Below are 15,152 nucleotides of genomic sequence, written 5' to 3'. Positions count from 1 at the left end.
GTGGACATATATTACTAGGGGATGTGGTTATGCATATTCAGCATAGACTTTTGGGTAACATCTCTGGTTATCCATGATATGTCAGATTCACATTCTAGTAACTAAAAAGCAGAGCGGTCTATTAACATAACTACATCATATGAAAATGCTTGGCCCAGTCAACAAGGAACCTTGTTCGCTTGCCTCCTCCTTCTCCTCCTCCTCGCCACCTCACCTCCACCATTCTTGTCCTTCGCCGACTCATTACCACTGCTCCCATTTGCACCTGTATTCGGATTCGCAGTTACACTCGCCGCCTGTCTCTTCTTCCTGGCATCCGCACGCTGTACTTTATCCCCAGCACTGCCCCGCTCAATCGCCGCCTTGTTCTTTCTCGTCTCCCTCACCCACTTTTCGACCTCCGCAATCGCCCTCTCAGGCTCCGCCTTGTGCATCAACAAATATCCCTGAATCTCCGCAGGTGTAAACTGTCCCGCGGGGACTTTTGCCGCAAACTTCGCCGCCCACTCCCGGACGCTCTCCTGCGGGAACACCGTGTGCTTGACAGCGCCAAAGACGGAAGGGGAAGGGCAGGTATCACTTGTCTTGCCAGGCGCAGGTGGTCCGGTTGTCTTTTTGCTGACGCCCCCGCTGTTCGTGCTGGTTTTCGTGTCCGTGCCACCGGACTTCTTCTAGGACTAGAAGAAGCAGAAGCGGCGTGCATGGGAAGATCACCGTCAAGGGTCGTATAAATCGCCAAGAACAGTTCCTGGACGTCGCTTGTCGACGCATGGCGGAATGCAATCGGCATGTCGATTCGCCCGGGCCGGATGAGTGCTGGGTCTAACTTCTGTGGGTGGTTTGTCGTCATGACGAGGATGCGGCCCTTGCACGCGGCGGCGCCGTCGAGAATGTTGAGCAGGCTAGAGAGGGATATGGCCTGGTTGTCGACGACGTTGGGCCCGAGCTCGGTTCCGCCGGGGGTGCTTCTTTTTCTCTGCGCAGATTGAGATGAAGAGGAAGTATCGGATGCTGTTGGATTATCGGCGCTGGAATCGACATTATTGCGTTTATGCGCCATCCCCGCGCAATCAACGTCCTCAATCAGCACTATACACCTCGTCGGTAACATCCGGAAAAGGTCCGAAAGCTCTTGCTCGTTCAGCGTGCGCGAGTTCAGATTCAGCAAATACAGGTCCACGCCCAGTAGCCCGGCCACCGCGAAGCACAGGCTCGTCTTTCCCGTCCCAGGTGGGCCATGCAGGAGGGAACCGCGTCGGTACGGAATCCCGCCGGCCAAATACCAGCGCTCCGTCTGTGGGTGCAGGTACTCCTTGACATCGTCGATAAACCGGGTTTTCTGGTCATCGTCCAGGATCACTGTTGATAGAGGGCGCGGGGGGCGTGACATGCAATAGTCCCAGCGGTACGATCCGAGACACCTCTCCGAGCGGTTTATGCGGGTGTTGTTGGCGTCCTTGTCCACATAGATCCGCTGTGCTTCGAGGAGGAGGCTCTTGAGAATTGTGGGGTCCCGGCCGATGCAGGAGAGGGAGAGGGAGAGGGATTCAGACTCGGTGTTGGCTGAGCCGAGGCCAAAGAAGGAGAATTCACGGCCGTTGATGTTGGTATTATTCCTCCCCCTCGTCGTCCTGCGGGTGAGTGTGAGCAGGTGGTTGCGGAACTTTTGACAAGTACGTGCCGTCGACGGGGATAAAGTGCACCGGCCTAAGCCTGGTCCGTTCGACAGTCCTCGCCCAGTATCTGTCGAGGTTGATCACTTTATTCCCGTCTGAATCGTCTGAATCGACTTGTTGCTCATCTTCATCCTCATCATCACTGCGACGCCTCCACGCCCAAGCGCCCTGAATGTCCGTCCGCGCAACGAATTGAATCGAGTTTTCCGTAAAGACTTGCCACGAGAGCCAGTACATGAGATGCTCGTACATCCAGTCACCCTCCGATATCGTGGTCGTTGAGACGCAGTGTTCCAAGAGTGTAGAGGTAGCGGGATGCCGCGACTAGGATGGTGTACAGAGCAGGCGCCGCTTGAATTCCGACAGGTCGATTTGAAGATAGCCAAGGAGGAGTTCAGATGAGAGGGAATACCGCGGGATAAAGGCTTCGAGAAAGGTGGTTGCGCTTGCGGTTACGGTGTCTGGGCTGGAGATGCGGAGGGGTGGCATATGAAGCGTGCCAAGGTCGGTGGTTGAGTTGGGATTGGGAGAGGCCATCTTGAACTGCAAGACGATGCAAATCTGAGTGCCAACGAAGGAAATGAAAAAGCTTTCTCGTTTCTCAATGAACGAGTGTGAGAATTGAAGAGAAGGAGGCGAAATGGAACGGAATCCGCGTCCTATAAGTAGTCAAGGGTGGCCATCGGAGACTGCCTTGTCGAAAAGATAGAGAAAGAACCTCAAGGCTCAACTTCCATTTCCATGTAAATGACTGAATGACCTCTGTCCAGTGGTCAATGAACCATTGAAGAATCCAAGACATTCTTGATGCTTTCATGCAGGTTCGCGCAAAGCATCCATTGCGTCCCCACTTGCTGTACTTTGACAAGTGACAGCTGCCAGTCAATGGCCCGTGGAATGAGAGACTTCAGAGTTCTTAACCTAATCAGTGTGTTTCTTGTATGCTCAGCAATTCAAACTGTACAGAGGAAGGCGAGGTACATCGCCAGGTAGGTTGAAAACAAGCTTTGGCCTCGGCTCAGCCAACGAGTTTCTCCAACAACATGATAGATAGATGTGATAATGACAACAGGGGTATCTAAGCTAGTCTAATTAATTAAGATATAAACAAAGGGAGCCAGAACCTTCTTTCCTTCCCCTTAGAATTTAAAAGGTTCAGTCAGGGCTTAATTGGCTTTGCTAGCCAACCTTGACTAACCCCGCAGAAAGGGGAGATAATGTCTCAGTCACGTCCACGAGACGAAACATCCTCTTTGACGCTCTCAAAGAGATCACTGGCCCAGTCTTTCAACTCTTCCACTTTACCCCAGATGCTATCCCACCAGCCGTGTGGCTGATCTGAATCAACACCGTCGGCGTCCTCTTCAGGGTTAGCGGCTGCGGTTGGGGATGGTGATGTTGATTCTAATATAGTTGATGTTGTTTCTGCTGTTGGAATATTGTCCGTGCTAGTGGCGCTCTCCGCACTTGCTGTGGTTGGTGGGTCAGAGGGATCATCCAGCGCTGGCGCATTCTCGTCAGAATGAAGACCGCTCGGCTTCAATGGGAGGCGCAAGGTTCCGTTGTTCGGGTGTGGAGTGATTCCCAGCGAATCGCAGAGGATGTTGTAGACGTTGATGTTTTCTAGCTTGTTAAATCGCCCGATTTATCAAAGTAAGTGGGGGTGTGGACATACGAAAAACATCAACACGGCTGTTCGGCGCATGTGGAAAGGCGGGCCCACGGGCAACAAAGATTGCCCGCATTAAGGGGTGCTCGTGATCGTACCCATGGATGCCCCTTGGGTGGTAGACGTCGCCGTTGTGCTGCATTGCCTTGACATCATTCTCTGGGCGTTCCACAATAGCCCAGCCTGTTTTGGGAATTACCCAAAGGGGCGCGATGCGGTCGTTGTTCTTGAAGTGGTATCGATCGGGCATATTCTCGCGTGTGTAGATCTCAATTGCGTCTTTATACTTGGTCGCGACGAGCGAGAGCTGGTCTTGTAGCGTTTTGAGATCTTCAGGCCTCTTTGGGCGGATTCCGCGGAGTGGCCAGCCGTCAATGTGACTTGTTAGGCTGAGGTCGATTAGATCGTCTAGCTGGACGAGCCGGTCAGTGGAGGTTGTGGCCATGCCATGGTCGGATACGACAACAACGTTGACAATGTCCGTGAGGTTGCGCTCCTGGAGGCCGGCGAAGATTCCCGCTAGCATGTTGTCTGCTTTTGCGATCGTGCCTCTGATTTCAGTACTGTTCGGGCCGTACTTGTGGCCGTCTGCATCGACATTCGGAACATACGCAGCAATGAATTGTGGTCGGCTGGGAGAGGTACCCTCCTGCTCCAGCCCTGGTAGATCCAGAAGCTCAAGGATGCGTTGTGTCTTTCGTTCCAGAGCCTCCGAGCCGTTGAACTGGTCCAGGTAAGTAGGCTCCACGCCTCCAATATGCGCTTCTGAGCCCGGCCACATGTGTATAGCAGTCTTGACACCCTGATTCTCGGCAGTCATCCAGAGAGGTTCCGCATTCCACCACTTTGGCTGCATGCTGACACTTGGGTGCGTGTAGTAGAACTGTTCCTCTAGCTCTGGATCCCAGAATGTGTTTCCAACTATCCCATGGCTTTCAGGGTACAGGCCTGTGACGAGTGTAAAGTGGTTCGGAAACGTGACGCTGGGAAAGCTAGGTAGCATGTATTGCGGCGAGACGCCTTCGGCAATGAAGGCGCTGAGTGTTGGCGTCAATCCTCGGTTCAGAAAGTCTGCGCGAAACCCGTCAAGCGATATAAGGATCGTCGTAGGAGCGAACAGGGCCGTTCCGTTTGATAGCAGGGTTCTGGAATGTGACGAGCGGAAGCTGGCCGAGGCCTTGTACGCGCCGAGCAAAAGGATGAGGAAGAGAACGAAGATGGCAGAGAAGACCAGAGTCAGCTTTCGCCAGGAAACTTTCTGGCGATCCTGAAAGTCAGCATACTGCTCCTTGACCCGCTCATCCAATTCGGAAGATGATGAGCTCAAAAGCGAGCTTTCGTCATCCCGATGCCCCTCTTCCATCTCGTACATCTCATTGCCCTCGTCATTGCCATGGCGCTTCTCACGGCGCGCTCTCCGTGCATCTTTCCTTTCTTTCCGTCGTTGTCGCCGGGCTTCCTCCTTCTTCCCTATCCTGACATTGCTTCGATTCGGACTGAAGAGCCGACGTAGCCCATGAGTCGGTCCGGTTCTGGTGAGTAGTTTCTCGGTTTCATCCTCGTCCTCAAGAACTGTGCGGTCGTACTGTGAGAGCTCGAGGGTGCTGCGGGAGTTTGCCAGGAAATCGTCATCCTCGCTGTCGGAGTCCTGCTCTGATAGCGGAGAATGCAGCGACTCGGCGTCCTCGTCGTAGTCGCGCGGTGAAAGGAGATTCCGTCTTGATGCCATGGGCGGACAGTGACGATGATCGCGAAGTTGACGAGCGAGATTTGGGTTCTGTTAAGAGGCGGATTCGGAGGTGCTGCCCAGACCTGGCTCTTGGTACACTAGTCCAAATGAGGCTTAGTGGATGGAGAATATCCAATCGATTCTCGATTCTATCAGAGTACAGAGTACGTCCATCAACAAGGAACTGTCAACTTCTTCTACTTGAATATCTATCCACCCATTCACTTTCAAGCTGCAGAGTATGGGCTCGTTGCAGAGCCAAGTCTTGGCTTATATACATTGTGGTATAGAAACTGGCAGGCACAACTTTGATGATCTTACCGACCACTCCTTTCGTTTCTAAGAGAGTATGTAAGGATTAAAACAGCCCACGGAATTCTCATTTATCACTGTTGGCCGTATTTTCTTCTTCTACGTTGAGCTTGAAATATTAGGTAGCCCTCTCTTCAATTTTCTAACCATTCACAATACTGCTTAGTGTAGTACCTAGGTAGCTAACATGAAACTTCAAGGTGATCATTACATGCCACTAATAGCCAAAGGATGAGCTAGATGAAATTGAACTACAATCGGAGTAATTCATTCACTGATTCACTCCTTTTTTCCTGTCATAGAACATCTATATGTGTACCCCCTACCCATATACACGCGTGTTGGTGCCCATTGATTCTTCGAATTCCTTGGATACATTATAATCATAAAATACACCCTGAAGTAACCAGCAGCCCAAACTCCAAATCTTGTAATCAATTCTCCAAAATCCAGGTATCAAAAAGCACCCCCCGCTTAACCCTCTTTCCTTTTTTTGTTTCCTCAAGCACAGGCTCAAACCCACTAGCCCTCCCATACTCCCTAACCAAATACCTCCAATAACAACTCTCTGCCGCAGGAGTCAAATATCTATCCCGAAATGTTCTTACTGCATTATTCGCAACCCTCTCCGCAACATTCGGGTTATCAATGAGATGTTCGACCTTTTTCTCAAGATCACTCCAATCCCTCGAAACACGTACATGATTCGCCTCGGGGCCCTCGGCAATCAACGCACCATGGTGCGCCTCGAGCCAGGTGAGCTCATGCGAAATCACGACCGAGTTGCAGTTGAGGAGGTACTTGCCGCGCCCGGAGAAGCTGCGTCCCTCGGCGTGCGCGAGGAACATGTAGCGGCAGTATTCTTCCATGGGGAGGGCGTTGGCCTGCACGTCGGCCGGGTCGGACCAGTTTATTTCGCGGATACTTGCCCAAGATCTCCCGCGGGTGGCGTCGAGGAGTGCGCCGCGGATTGTGGGGTTTGTGCTGACACTTCCGCGCCAGGCGAGTTGTTTCTTCTTTGATTTGAATTCAAGATTCGAGTCGACTTGTGCAATGCGGCTGCGGATTTCCTTGTATGACCCGATCGAGACTTCGGGCCAGGACCAGTAGCCAAAGTCGGGCATTAGCCAGGTGCTGTTGTCTGTGGGGTGCTTTGAGTAGGACCAGATGGGGCCTGGGTTTCCCGTGCTTGGGGTGAAGAAGTCGTCGGTTGAAAAGACAAATTCAATATTTGGGAGGGTTTCCCTGTCTGCGTAGGCGGATAGGGCGCGGTTGAGCGAGTGCAGGGTTGCTTTTCCTCGGGTAAATGTGTATGGCATTGCCCCGTAGGAGATGATATAGAGCTACCCGGATAATGTTAGCACTTGACAGCATGATTAATTTAATAGGATAGAAAAACTAACCTCCCCACCAACAATAGCCCCCCTCACAAGCCCCCGATCTCCATTAACATCCTCCCCACTCCTCGAAAGCTCCTCGACCTCATCAAAGCTAATAAACGTGCCACTCTCGGCTCTACTCTCCGCAACGCGATTCAAATCTCCAAAGAGTTTCGGGAACGCAGATTGGCATTGCTGGTGAGATAAGCCATGGTTATTGCCGTCTCGGTGGACGTAAAATTCCCACTCCGTCGCATTGTCTGCGCTCTGTGAGTTGCAGTGTCTGTTAGAAGTAGGAGAGTCGAGGTTGGATTTTACAATATACCCGTTCCCAGCATGATTTGAGAGATACGTTGAGCGTCCAAAGACAAGGAATGTCAAGAGTAGGAGTGAGAGAGCGGCGCCTGCGCCGAGGAAGCGGGGTGGTGAGGGGATGATCTGTGTGAGAGGCATGGCGTGTAATATATAGAATCGTGAAATCTATGAAATGGCTTGCATATGTCTTGCAGAGATATAGAGATGTAAGTATAGTATAGGCAGTCGATATGTATTGTGGATGGGTATGTGTAACGAAGTAACAGGTCGTGGTAGTGTAGTGTGCAGTGGGCTGAGGATTAGGCGATTATGGAGTTTCGCGTGATGGTTGTGCCATGTCGACCTCTCAATGGCAATAAATGCAGCGGGCTCAGATCTGCCTTGGTAATCAAAGAGCGTCGTATGTAATGGTTTTTTTCTGATATCGAGGCTGGTTGAAGGCTGTCAGACTTGGTGGTGGTGAGGCGTAAGGCCGGTTGCTATAGCAACAATCGATATCGTTCTTCAATGTACGTCACCAGGCCGCGGCCGTTTCTCACCTTAGCAGTTGCGAGAGTCTGTTCTTGGCCGCGACAAGGTTGATGCTGGCGCGAAGCTGACCAAGCCCGCAAAGCCAAGAGTCGAGCCCTTTCGCCACCCGCGACAGACGAGCTCGACATTACCTGGGTCTATGGCAACCTCAGCGGCCAGTCTGCAAAACCAATTTGAAGCTGACCGCTCAGCTTGACCGCCTGCCTTGTGTGTGGTGGGTGGGCCTCTGATCGCATAATAACGACATCGATATTAGCATCGACATTGGCATTGATATTGGCATTGATATTGGCATTGATATTGGCATTGATATTGGCATTGATATTGGCATTGATATTGGCATTGATATTGCCATCGATATTGCCATCGACATCGCCATCGACATCGACATCAGCATCGACATTGGCATCAACAAAGGGACCATAGTATTAAAATAGAAAATAATATTAATATAAACAGGAAAATACAAGAAAACTTGACTAGTAAGCTACTTCCTCCTCTAGACTAGCTTTATAATTAATAAATTTACTTTGATTAAAGTAGATACTCTAGATTATAATTTATCTAAATTAGTATTAATTTTGTATGGTAGGTTCCTATATTAAGTAATGCAACTTTGGGGTCCAGCTAATCTGGTGGCAGAATCCTGGCCAAAATTATTTTTGCGGAGTGGGCGCTGCGGGTGCTGCGGATTGTCATACTGAGTCTCTAATTATCAACGCCCAGTACACCAATGCGCAACCTTGCTTTATAACCCTTTTCGCCTTTGCTACAGAAACGCAAACGGAAACAAAGCCAAGCCCTTTTTACGTTATAAACTCCATCTTTCTAGATACGCTGGCGCGTCGCCTCAATGTCCAGGCCACATGAACCGGAGTATACCAAGCTTGTCCATCCAGACCACCCAGCACATCACCCATTTGTCCGAATATCACGCCGATATGACCATTTGGCTGGATTGTCTTGATAGTCATCAGCCACCACTTTGTCCATAACTCACGCGCCCATCAGGCTGCATTGCTTCGAGCGTGTCATCGCCAACCCTGCACATCACCTTTTTGACCATAATACGCGCGCCCTTGAATTGGATTGCTTCAGGGATGTTCAGACAGATTCGCGTGTAGTGAATTTTGACCGTCAACACTGTATGGCCCGAGACATCTACCGGCGGAGTCAGAGATTCTCTTCCAATGCGTGCCTGGGATGGACCCTTTTACAACCCTTTCCAAGATAGTCCTATCTTTTGGTGGCGGTATAATGGACTCGGTCAAAAAGGTCATGATGAACCAATACAGAATAGGCTGAATGGGCGTCGTCGTCGTCCATGTCGGCAAATCAACCGCTCCATCCGTCGTGGCGATAAGCAGTGTAAGACGTCAGGTGTCTGGTTTGAGATACACTCCTGCTCATGATCATGGTGCAAGATGGCTCCTTGGACTTTTATACCCACCAGACTAGGGTTAGTCGTGACCAGCTCCTGCCATCTCAGTTGTTATCAGCAGACCGCTCTCCAATGCCTGGGCATTCAAGTCATTTCCCTGTGCATGGCATTCAGCGCCAGAGTTACCCGCTCCCGCGAAACCGAGGGTTGGTGGGATTGACATTTGCGACCGACAGTCTAACTGTTGCCTGTGTAGCCTTGATGGTCACGTTGATAACATCAGATCCATCCTGGTATGCCGCAGCGCGGAGCCGAGCATAATCCTGTTTGCGGTGGGACGCCCATCATGGTATGCCGCAGCGGGTTGGCCACATTGCACAGGAGTAATGGTCCAGAGGAGAGCCTGCAATAGGTACGATAGCGGGCATCGTCAAAGACACCACTGCTCGCTGGGAAGTGCACGAAGGGGAACCTCGAAATAGACACCATCAAATGGCCAATACCCGGGAGCGGCGGTTCGAGACGACAAAAAAAAAAAAAAAAAAAAGGAGCCAACACATGTCCATTTCTATATCGGAAGGCTGGACATGATATGCCACAACACGCAAGGGCCGAGCATGACCATCACGTCCGCACATGGCGGACGCTGAGCTGTGGTATCCTTATCCATCTTGTGTTCATCATGGCTCTTTTGACAATATCCGTGAATACATTCCTCTCTGCCGTTTAGTGCTGCCCATGTCATTTGCCTCCTCGATCCTTGTTTGTGGCGATAGGTTCAAACATGGGCATTGTACCTTGCAGGCTTGTACTGCCACGATTCATAGTGTGGCCCATTTTTGTCCAACACGCCATCATGGTCTGATATAGAACCAGAACCGAATTTCTATATTTTGCCGGTTATGAGATGGAGCCTCGCGAGTGGAACTTGACTGCCCGCACTGTCAAATAACTTCCTTGTCTCTCTCCACAACAGGCGTGTGTATTGCAGACCACGATTCACCATGAGATCCAGGATCCCATGAAAAGGCGCCACGGCCAGCATTCTAATAAACAGGCACCACGACCAGGATTCGATAAAAAGGCACCGCGCCCAGGATCCAATGAACAGGCGCCATGACCAGGATTCGATAAAAAGGCACCACGACCCATTATCAAATAAAAAGGCGCCCAGCATTCCATAAAAAGGCACCGTGGCCAGGATTCGATAAAAAGGCACCGCGCCCAGGATCCAATGAACAGGCACCACGACCCATTATCAAATAAACAGGCACCACGACCAGGATTCGATAAAAAGGCGCCGCGACCAGATTTCCATAAAAGGCACCACGGCCAGCATCCGATAAAAAGGCGCCGCGACCAGCATTCAATAAAAAGGCACCATGACCAGGATTCCATAAAAGGCACCACGGCTGGCCCAGCTTTCGATAAAAAGGCGCCGCGGGTACATCATCAAGCTCCAGACAGGAGATGTTAGTCACCCTGGTTAGCTCACATCATATATGCTAGCAGGTGTTTGAGCAATGGAGCCAAGCCTTTGAAGAGACCGGTGTTTTCAAAAGGTCATTATCATCATTCCCGGATGACTCCCTTTATCTTATTCTCTGCCTCCCGAATAACCCCTTCAACTCCTCTTGCGCAGCCTTTTGGAACGATTGCTCGCCTATGAATGCGTTGGGGTAGTTGCATATGGTTTCAGCCAGGCCGCACACCTTGCAAAAATTCATTAACACCAAGGGGATTGTATCTTTTCCTAAAGGGATCCAGTCGGCCTTGATTGACGTCCAACTTGAGCAATGCAATAAAATTGTGGAGATGAGTTTCCCAGAGGTGTTTGCTATCCAGGGGCCAGGCATGGATAGTCGCATCAATTTCCAGAGGACAGGAGTCGAAGCTGTGACGAAAGTCTGAATGTATGCCGAGCAGCCCTAGACTCTCGTCTCACGTACCAGGGCGACGTTCGCGGGAAATGGAGTACCACTCCCTTCTGCGCATCCTCGAGCTTTTTCTCTTCGTTGTGGTTTGGAATGCACAGGAAATTGCCTTCTTGCTGATTTGCTATAGTTTGACATGGCATAGGTGTCCTGAAACCTTTGCTGCTATTGCAATGGACGTTATCTCGATGAGCCCTGTCCATGTGCATGCGGACCAAGCATCTAGTTGTGGTGGTAGCACCTAATGGTGTTCCTTATGTGACTGGGGTTCGAGAAGATGGAGCTTCATCTTCGGCGATGCACCATACATCCCATCCTGCTCGGCCTTCTTTCGCAATGATACCAGAGGAGAAAAAGGCCAAGACTTGTACAAAGAAGACGTGTCCCAAGACATGGGACTGGATAGAGATAAAGCCGTTGGCGGGAGAAATTTCTGCGCTTCGTTGGAGCCATTCGGACAGACTGGGCGGCTGCGTACATGTGCGTGCATTTGTACCGACGCAATGCTCCCTAGGAAGGCATTTGAAGGGCAGCAATGTAACGCTCGGAAAGGTGACAGTCGACTCGGTGGCTGAATTCGAGCAACCGGGTTTGGCAAGGCAGGTTCTTGGTTTGTTCAGAGGCCTAATTCTACGAACCATGGAATAGATTAGCAGGGTAAACTTTTCGGCTGGTAACTGCTAGAAGGGTAAATCTTACCTTGTCTGTCATCGTGTGCAGTCATACTTTATGATCGACGGCCCCCGCCCGCCAGCATGGGTTGCTGACAGGCTTCTTCGCCACCGACAATAAGGAGGGTTTAGCCTTAACCTTATGGGAGGGTTAAGGCTAAACTCGGTGACCATACCAGCTCCAGGCGGGTTGTACCAGAGTGCCCTGGAAGTTCATTGGGCAATTCCATGTGGAGCCTCCACTCAATCTCACTCGCAATCACCAGAGGATTGGCGTGGTTTCCAGCGCATTGGATCAGTCATCGTCAACATGCCAAACATGCAGCCCATAAGCAACCACAACAATAGGAGCACAAGGCAATCTGGTCTTGCTACGCCCCTTTTGCAGCCATGGTACATCCCTCGATGCCACGCCGACAATCTTCAGTGTCTTTGGTTTGTTGGCGGACATGGCTTTTGAGGAACGCGAATGCGTTTTTCCATCAAGAATAGATGCCGACAGTCGTCTGTTTCTAGCAGCAAAGTTGGACAATACCTCTCTCTCCTTGTCCGGGTTTCCATGCTTGTGGCGATGCCGGACTGGGTGGATATATAGAACGAGACCCGTCATGAGCAGACCTCAATCGGTTAAACTGCTGTGTGGAGTGGATGAGTCCGTGATTCATGTTGGAACTTCAACTTCCAATGCATTCTTCCGGCATTTGTACCGGGCCAATGAATCCGGGGCTTGGGCAATCGACGCCAAGACAGTCATGCCAAATCGCAGGGCATAAATCTTGGATCCTCGCTTCTCGGTGGCTGCGCCAACGTTATGCTTAAGCGGATCCCACTCGCTCCTGTGCATCTTCCGCCGACCAGAGATCTCATCGAAGAGGGTGTTTTGTGAGTCCATATTTTGTTCGAGCGATTATGCCTCTGTCGAGAAATGTACCGCATGACGGTTACATGCTTTTTGTTAGTTCTATTTGCGACCATTTTTCGGTGTCGCTCCATTCCAAAGTTTGCGCCTGATTCGATCAACCATGGGTGCCAGTCTTCACGAGGTCATGCCAGAGCACTGGATTTTACTATCCAGGTTCCATATAGCTTGACAATATGCGGCTCGCTATCTTGATTCGTTATGCTGGTCATGATTGCTAGACGGCAGTGGGGTGTCTCGGGCTGCTAGCGCGGGAGGTAATTCCCTCGGTAGAGGAAAATCAGAAACAAACGGTGTCAATCATTGATTGCAAACCCAATAATATACAAAAAAAGGGGCGGGGCGAGGGGGGCGCCAGTAGCTGCATATTGGTTCTGGGGGGCCTTCCCCATTATAGACAATTCATGTCTGGAATGATTTTGGGGAACAAGCGGCTGAGTGTATCATCTCGGGCTGCTGCTTCATAGGACAGCGGGACAGCGGGACAACGGTGGTGGTCGGACCCCCCTCCTCAGGCGCTGCGGCGGCGGTGGTGGTGGCCGCAGAGGTAGCCGCCGTGGTTGTAGTGGCGGCAGCAGCGACAGTGGTGGTAGCGGCGGCGGCGGAGGTGTGGTTGGGAGGTTGCTGGGAGGGGGTGGTGATGGAGATCCTGAAGGAAAGGCCGGAGACGAGGAGGCAGTTGGTGGTGACATGTCAAAGGCCGACGGTACAGGGGCGTCTCCATTGTGGTCGGATCTCCGTCACTATCCGAGTCGCTTCCAGTGGTGTCATCACCTGCAGATGGTGCGGTCGAAGGAGAGTCATTGTCGGAAGAGGCAGTCGAGGTAGTAGAGTCGTCTGAATCTGAATCTGGGGATGCCTCTTGCTGCTCATCATTCCTGTCATGGACTCTCCTGACATGCCGGGTGAGGTATCGCCGTTGTCCAAAAGTTCTGCCACAGCCTGGATAGGTGCAAATGTGATTCAAAGGCTGATCGGCTTGGACGGCGATACGACCCGGGCGCACACCATGTAGACCACCAATGACTGGATTTCGACGTTCCTTCTTGGCCCAGAGGTCATGGATTTGGGCGATGAAGGTTCGGGTGGTGTCGTCGACGTTGTGGATATCCAGATCACCGGTGTGCACGTCACATACACACGAGAGGGATACTTGATGAAAGGTCCTCCCCACAAGGACCCTCATTCCGATCCTAGCTAGGTGTCGGCGGAATGGCTTGAGGAGCTTGCGTAGCCAGCCCAGATTTGTGGTAAGGCCATCCCAGCCAACGGGTACTAGCTGTATGTCTCGGTGTTCCAGGCATGCCTGATGGAGATAGTCCTCGAGAGTGGTTTGGACTTCTCCATTTGCTGGCAGGGGCCTGTTGTATTGGTGCACAAATGCGACCTGTCAAGTGAGAGAGAGCCATCTATTAGCAGGGCTCTTTCTACGCCTCGAAGCAAGTAACCTGATCGAATGGTCTAGACTAGCTGATGTATAAGAAACAACATACCTTTGTGGCGAAGTTATTTGGACCAATGCCATATGCTTGACGGTATAGGCGTTTGGCTTCGCGTAAAGGCCCTTTGATAAACTTCGTGCAGGTTTGCGGTACGCTCAGCCTGCGGTATCTGTTCGATACGCGGGCAATGAAAACAATGATGTTGTCGTTATTGGCTTGTAGATTGGTCATTTTGGTGAGTTTTTCTGTTTTTAAAACAAAAAAAAAGCTTGTTGGTTGAGAGAGAGGTTGGTCTCATTCGATGGAATGAGATGAAGCAGAAGCGGGCGTCGGGGTTGTCTTTTTATATGGCGCTGGACTCGAACCGAATGGATTGGTGGCATCCATGCCTTCAGAAATGGGGCCTTTTTTTTTTGGAAGTGTCAGGAAAAGTAGGCGATTGTATTGGGGAACAGCACTTACCATGTGGTGCCCGGCATCCTCATGGCGAATAATGGCTCCTTGTTGTGTGGGCTTATGCTGCAGGCGTGTTATTCCTTTGACCGCGGAAGAAAAACAAGAGAAGATGGGGTCCTTTAATTTGTGAATTAAAGGATTAAGGGTTGGCGAATAATCCCTTACTTTAAGTTGCCTTTGTGATTGTTGTGGAAGTCCGAGAGGCGGAATAAGAATAAGAGTAAGGCTTCACAGCGCGCGGGGTGTTTGTAAGCAGAGGAGGAGGTCGTGTTCGAACGAGGAAAGTTTCGACGCGTAGTGCTTGAGAGCTATATTTTTATTCTTCGAGTTAGGATAGTCCTTTGCCATCATTCTTGAGGCTTTTGGAGTCAGTTGTGCGCAGGACTTATCGACGTTCCCGTACTTCTCCGACGAGATTCGGGTCTCGTTTGTTTGCACGTCGCTAGTGTCAGTATATTGTTTCCGAGATTGGATTTCTTTTGATAATAGTTGCAAAGGAAGAGAGAACTGACTCCAATCATTTGGGGTTGGGTTGGCAACTCGGCGGTGCGTTGGACGGGGTACGCCCAAGGGTCGCACTTTCTTTGAGAGAAAGTCTCAACAATGCACCGCGGAAAGAGGTAGATGGCGCAGGGCTTATCACTGGAGTCAGTAGAGAAGAAAGGAGAAATAAAATGCGAAAAAAAAGGTATTGAGGCATGAGGGCTTACCACTTTAGCATCCTCGTCGACCAGAACA

General features: G+C 50.9%; 6 protein-coding genes across 6 annotated transcripts; 1 reads left to right on the top strand and 5 right to left on the bottom strand.

Moving 5' to 3' along the window:
* Positions 1 to 14: 14 nt before the first annotated feature.
* BJX68DRAFT_256368 (BCS1 and AAA domain-containing protein) lies at positions 15 to 2,213 on the bottom strand (the record flags this gene model as incomplete). The annotated part of the gene is made up of 5 exons (XM_071043173.1): positions 15 to 94; positions 215 to 579; positions 624 to 1,631; positions 1,678 to 2,000; positions 2,133 to 2,213. 5 exons carry the CDS (start codon positions 2,211 to 2,213, stop codon positions 15 to 17), a joined length of 1,857 nt encoding a protein of 618 aa, XP_070897403.1.
* Positions 2,214 to 2,695: 482 nt separating this feature from the next.
* On the bottom strand, positions 2,696 to 5,107 carry BJX68DRAFT_122650 (alkaline phosphatase family protein). The gene is made up of 2 exons (XM_071036148.1): positions 3,352 to 5,107; positions 2,696 to 3,299 (listed from the first exon to the last, which is right to left on the bottom strand). Exons 1-2 carry the CDS (start codon positions 5,072 to 5,074, stop codon positions 2,899 to 2,901), a joined length of 2,124 nt encoding a protein of 707 aa, XP_070897402.1. The 5' UTR covers positions 5,075 to 5,107; the 3' UTR covers positions 2,696 to 2,898.
* Positions 5,108 to 5,820: 713 nt separating this feature from the next.
* Positions 5,821 to 7,218, bottom strand: BJX68DRAFT_268527 (DUF821 domain protein; the record flags this gene model as incomplete). The annotated part of the gene is made up of 2 exons (XM_071046111.1): positions 5,821 to 6,729; positions 6,790 to 7,218. 2 exons carry the CDS (start codon positions 7,216 to 7,218, stop codon positions 5,821 to 5,823), a joined length of 1,338 nt encoding a protein of 445 aa, XP_070897401.1.
* Positions 7,219 to 8,315: 1,097 nt separating this feature from the next.
* On the top strand, positions 8,316 to 9,512 carry BJX68DRAFT_240580 (uncharacterized protein). Its single transcript, XM_071040700.1, has one exon. It carries the CDS (start codon positions 9,020 to 9,022, stop codon positions 9,311 to 9,313), a length of 294 nt encoding a protein of 97 aa, XP_070897400.1. The 5' UTR covers positions 8,316 to 9,019; the 3' UTR covers positions 9,314 to 9,512.
* Positions 9,513 to 10,191: 679 nt separating this feature from the next.
* On the bottom strand, positions 10,192 to 11,254 carry BJX68DRAFT_240578 (uncharacterized protein). The gene has a single exon (XM_071040699.1). The coding sequence runs from the start codon at positions 10,858 to 10,860 to the stop codon at positions 10,585 to 10,587; it is 276 nt and encodes a 91-aa protein (XP_070897399.1). The 5' UTR covers positions 10,861 to 11,254; the 3' UTR covers positions 10,192 to 10,584.
* Positions 11,255 to 12,698: 1,444 nt separating this feature from the next.
* Positions 12,699 to 14,269, bottom strand: BJX68DRAFT_122587 (uncharacterized protein). Its single transcript, XM_071036147.1, has 2 exons — positions 14,010 to 14,269; positions 12,699 to 13,903 (listed from the first exon to the last, which is right to left on the bottom strand). The coding sequence occupies exons 1-2, from the start codon at positions 14,187 to 14,189 to the stop codon at positions 13,028 to 13,030; spliced, it is 1,056 nt and encodes a 351-aa protein (XP_070897398.1). The 5' UTR covers positions 14,190 to 14,269; the 3' UTR covers positions 12,699 to 13,027.
* Between the last annotated feature and the right edge of the window lie 883 nt (positions 14,270 to 15,152).

This window comes from Aspergillus pseudodeflectus (genome assembly GCF_044049435.1).
Source record: "Aspergillus pseudodeflectus strain CBS 756.74 chromosome Unknown BJX68scaffold_31, whole genome shotgun sequence".
In the NCBI taxonomy this organism is placed as follows: domain Eukaryota; kingdom Fungi; phylum Ascomycota; class Eurotiomycetes; order Eurotiales; family Aspergillaceae; genus Aspergillus; species Aspergillus pseudodeflectus.
The sequence above is the reverse complement of the archived record's forward strand: the minus strand, read 5'-3'. Positions and strand labels throughout refer to the sequence as shown.

Bases quoted from the DNA above. Each gene is read 5' to 3' on its own strand.
- BJX68DRAFT_122650 (XM_071036148.1), bottom strand. From the start codon at position 5,074: ATGGCATCAAGACGGAATCTCCTTTCACCGCGCGACTACGACGAGGAC. The intron at 3,300-3,351 runs GTATGTCCACAC...TTAACAAGCTAG, and splicing joins CAGCCGTGTTGATGTTTTTC to AAAACATCAACGTCTACAAC.
- BJX68DRAFT_122587 (XM_071036147.1), bottom strand. From the start codon at position 14,189: ATGACCAATCTACAAGCCAATAACGACAACATCATTGTTTTCATTGCC. The intron at 13,904-14,009 runs GTATGTTGTTTC...CTCACTTGACAG, and splicing joins CAAATAACTTCGCCACAAAG to GTCGCATTTGTGCACCAATA.
- BJX68DRAFT_240580 (XM_071040700.1), top strand. From the start codon at position 9,020: ATGATCATGGTGCAAGATGGCTCCTTGGACTTTTATACCCACCAGACT.
- BJX68DRAFT_240578 (XM_071040699.1), bottom strand. From the start codon at position 10,860: ATGCGACTATCCATGCCTGGCCCCTGGATAGCAAACACCTCTGGGAAA.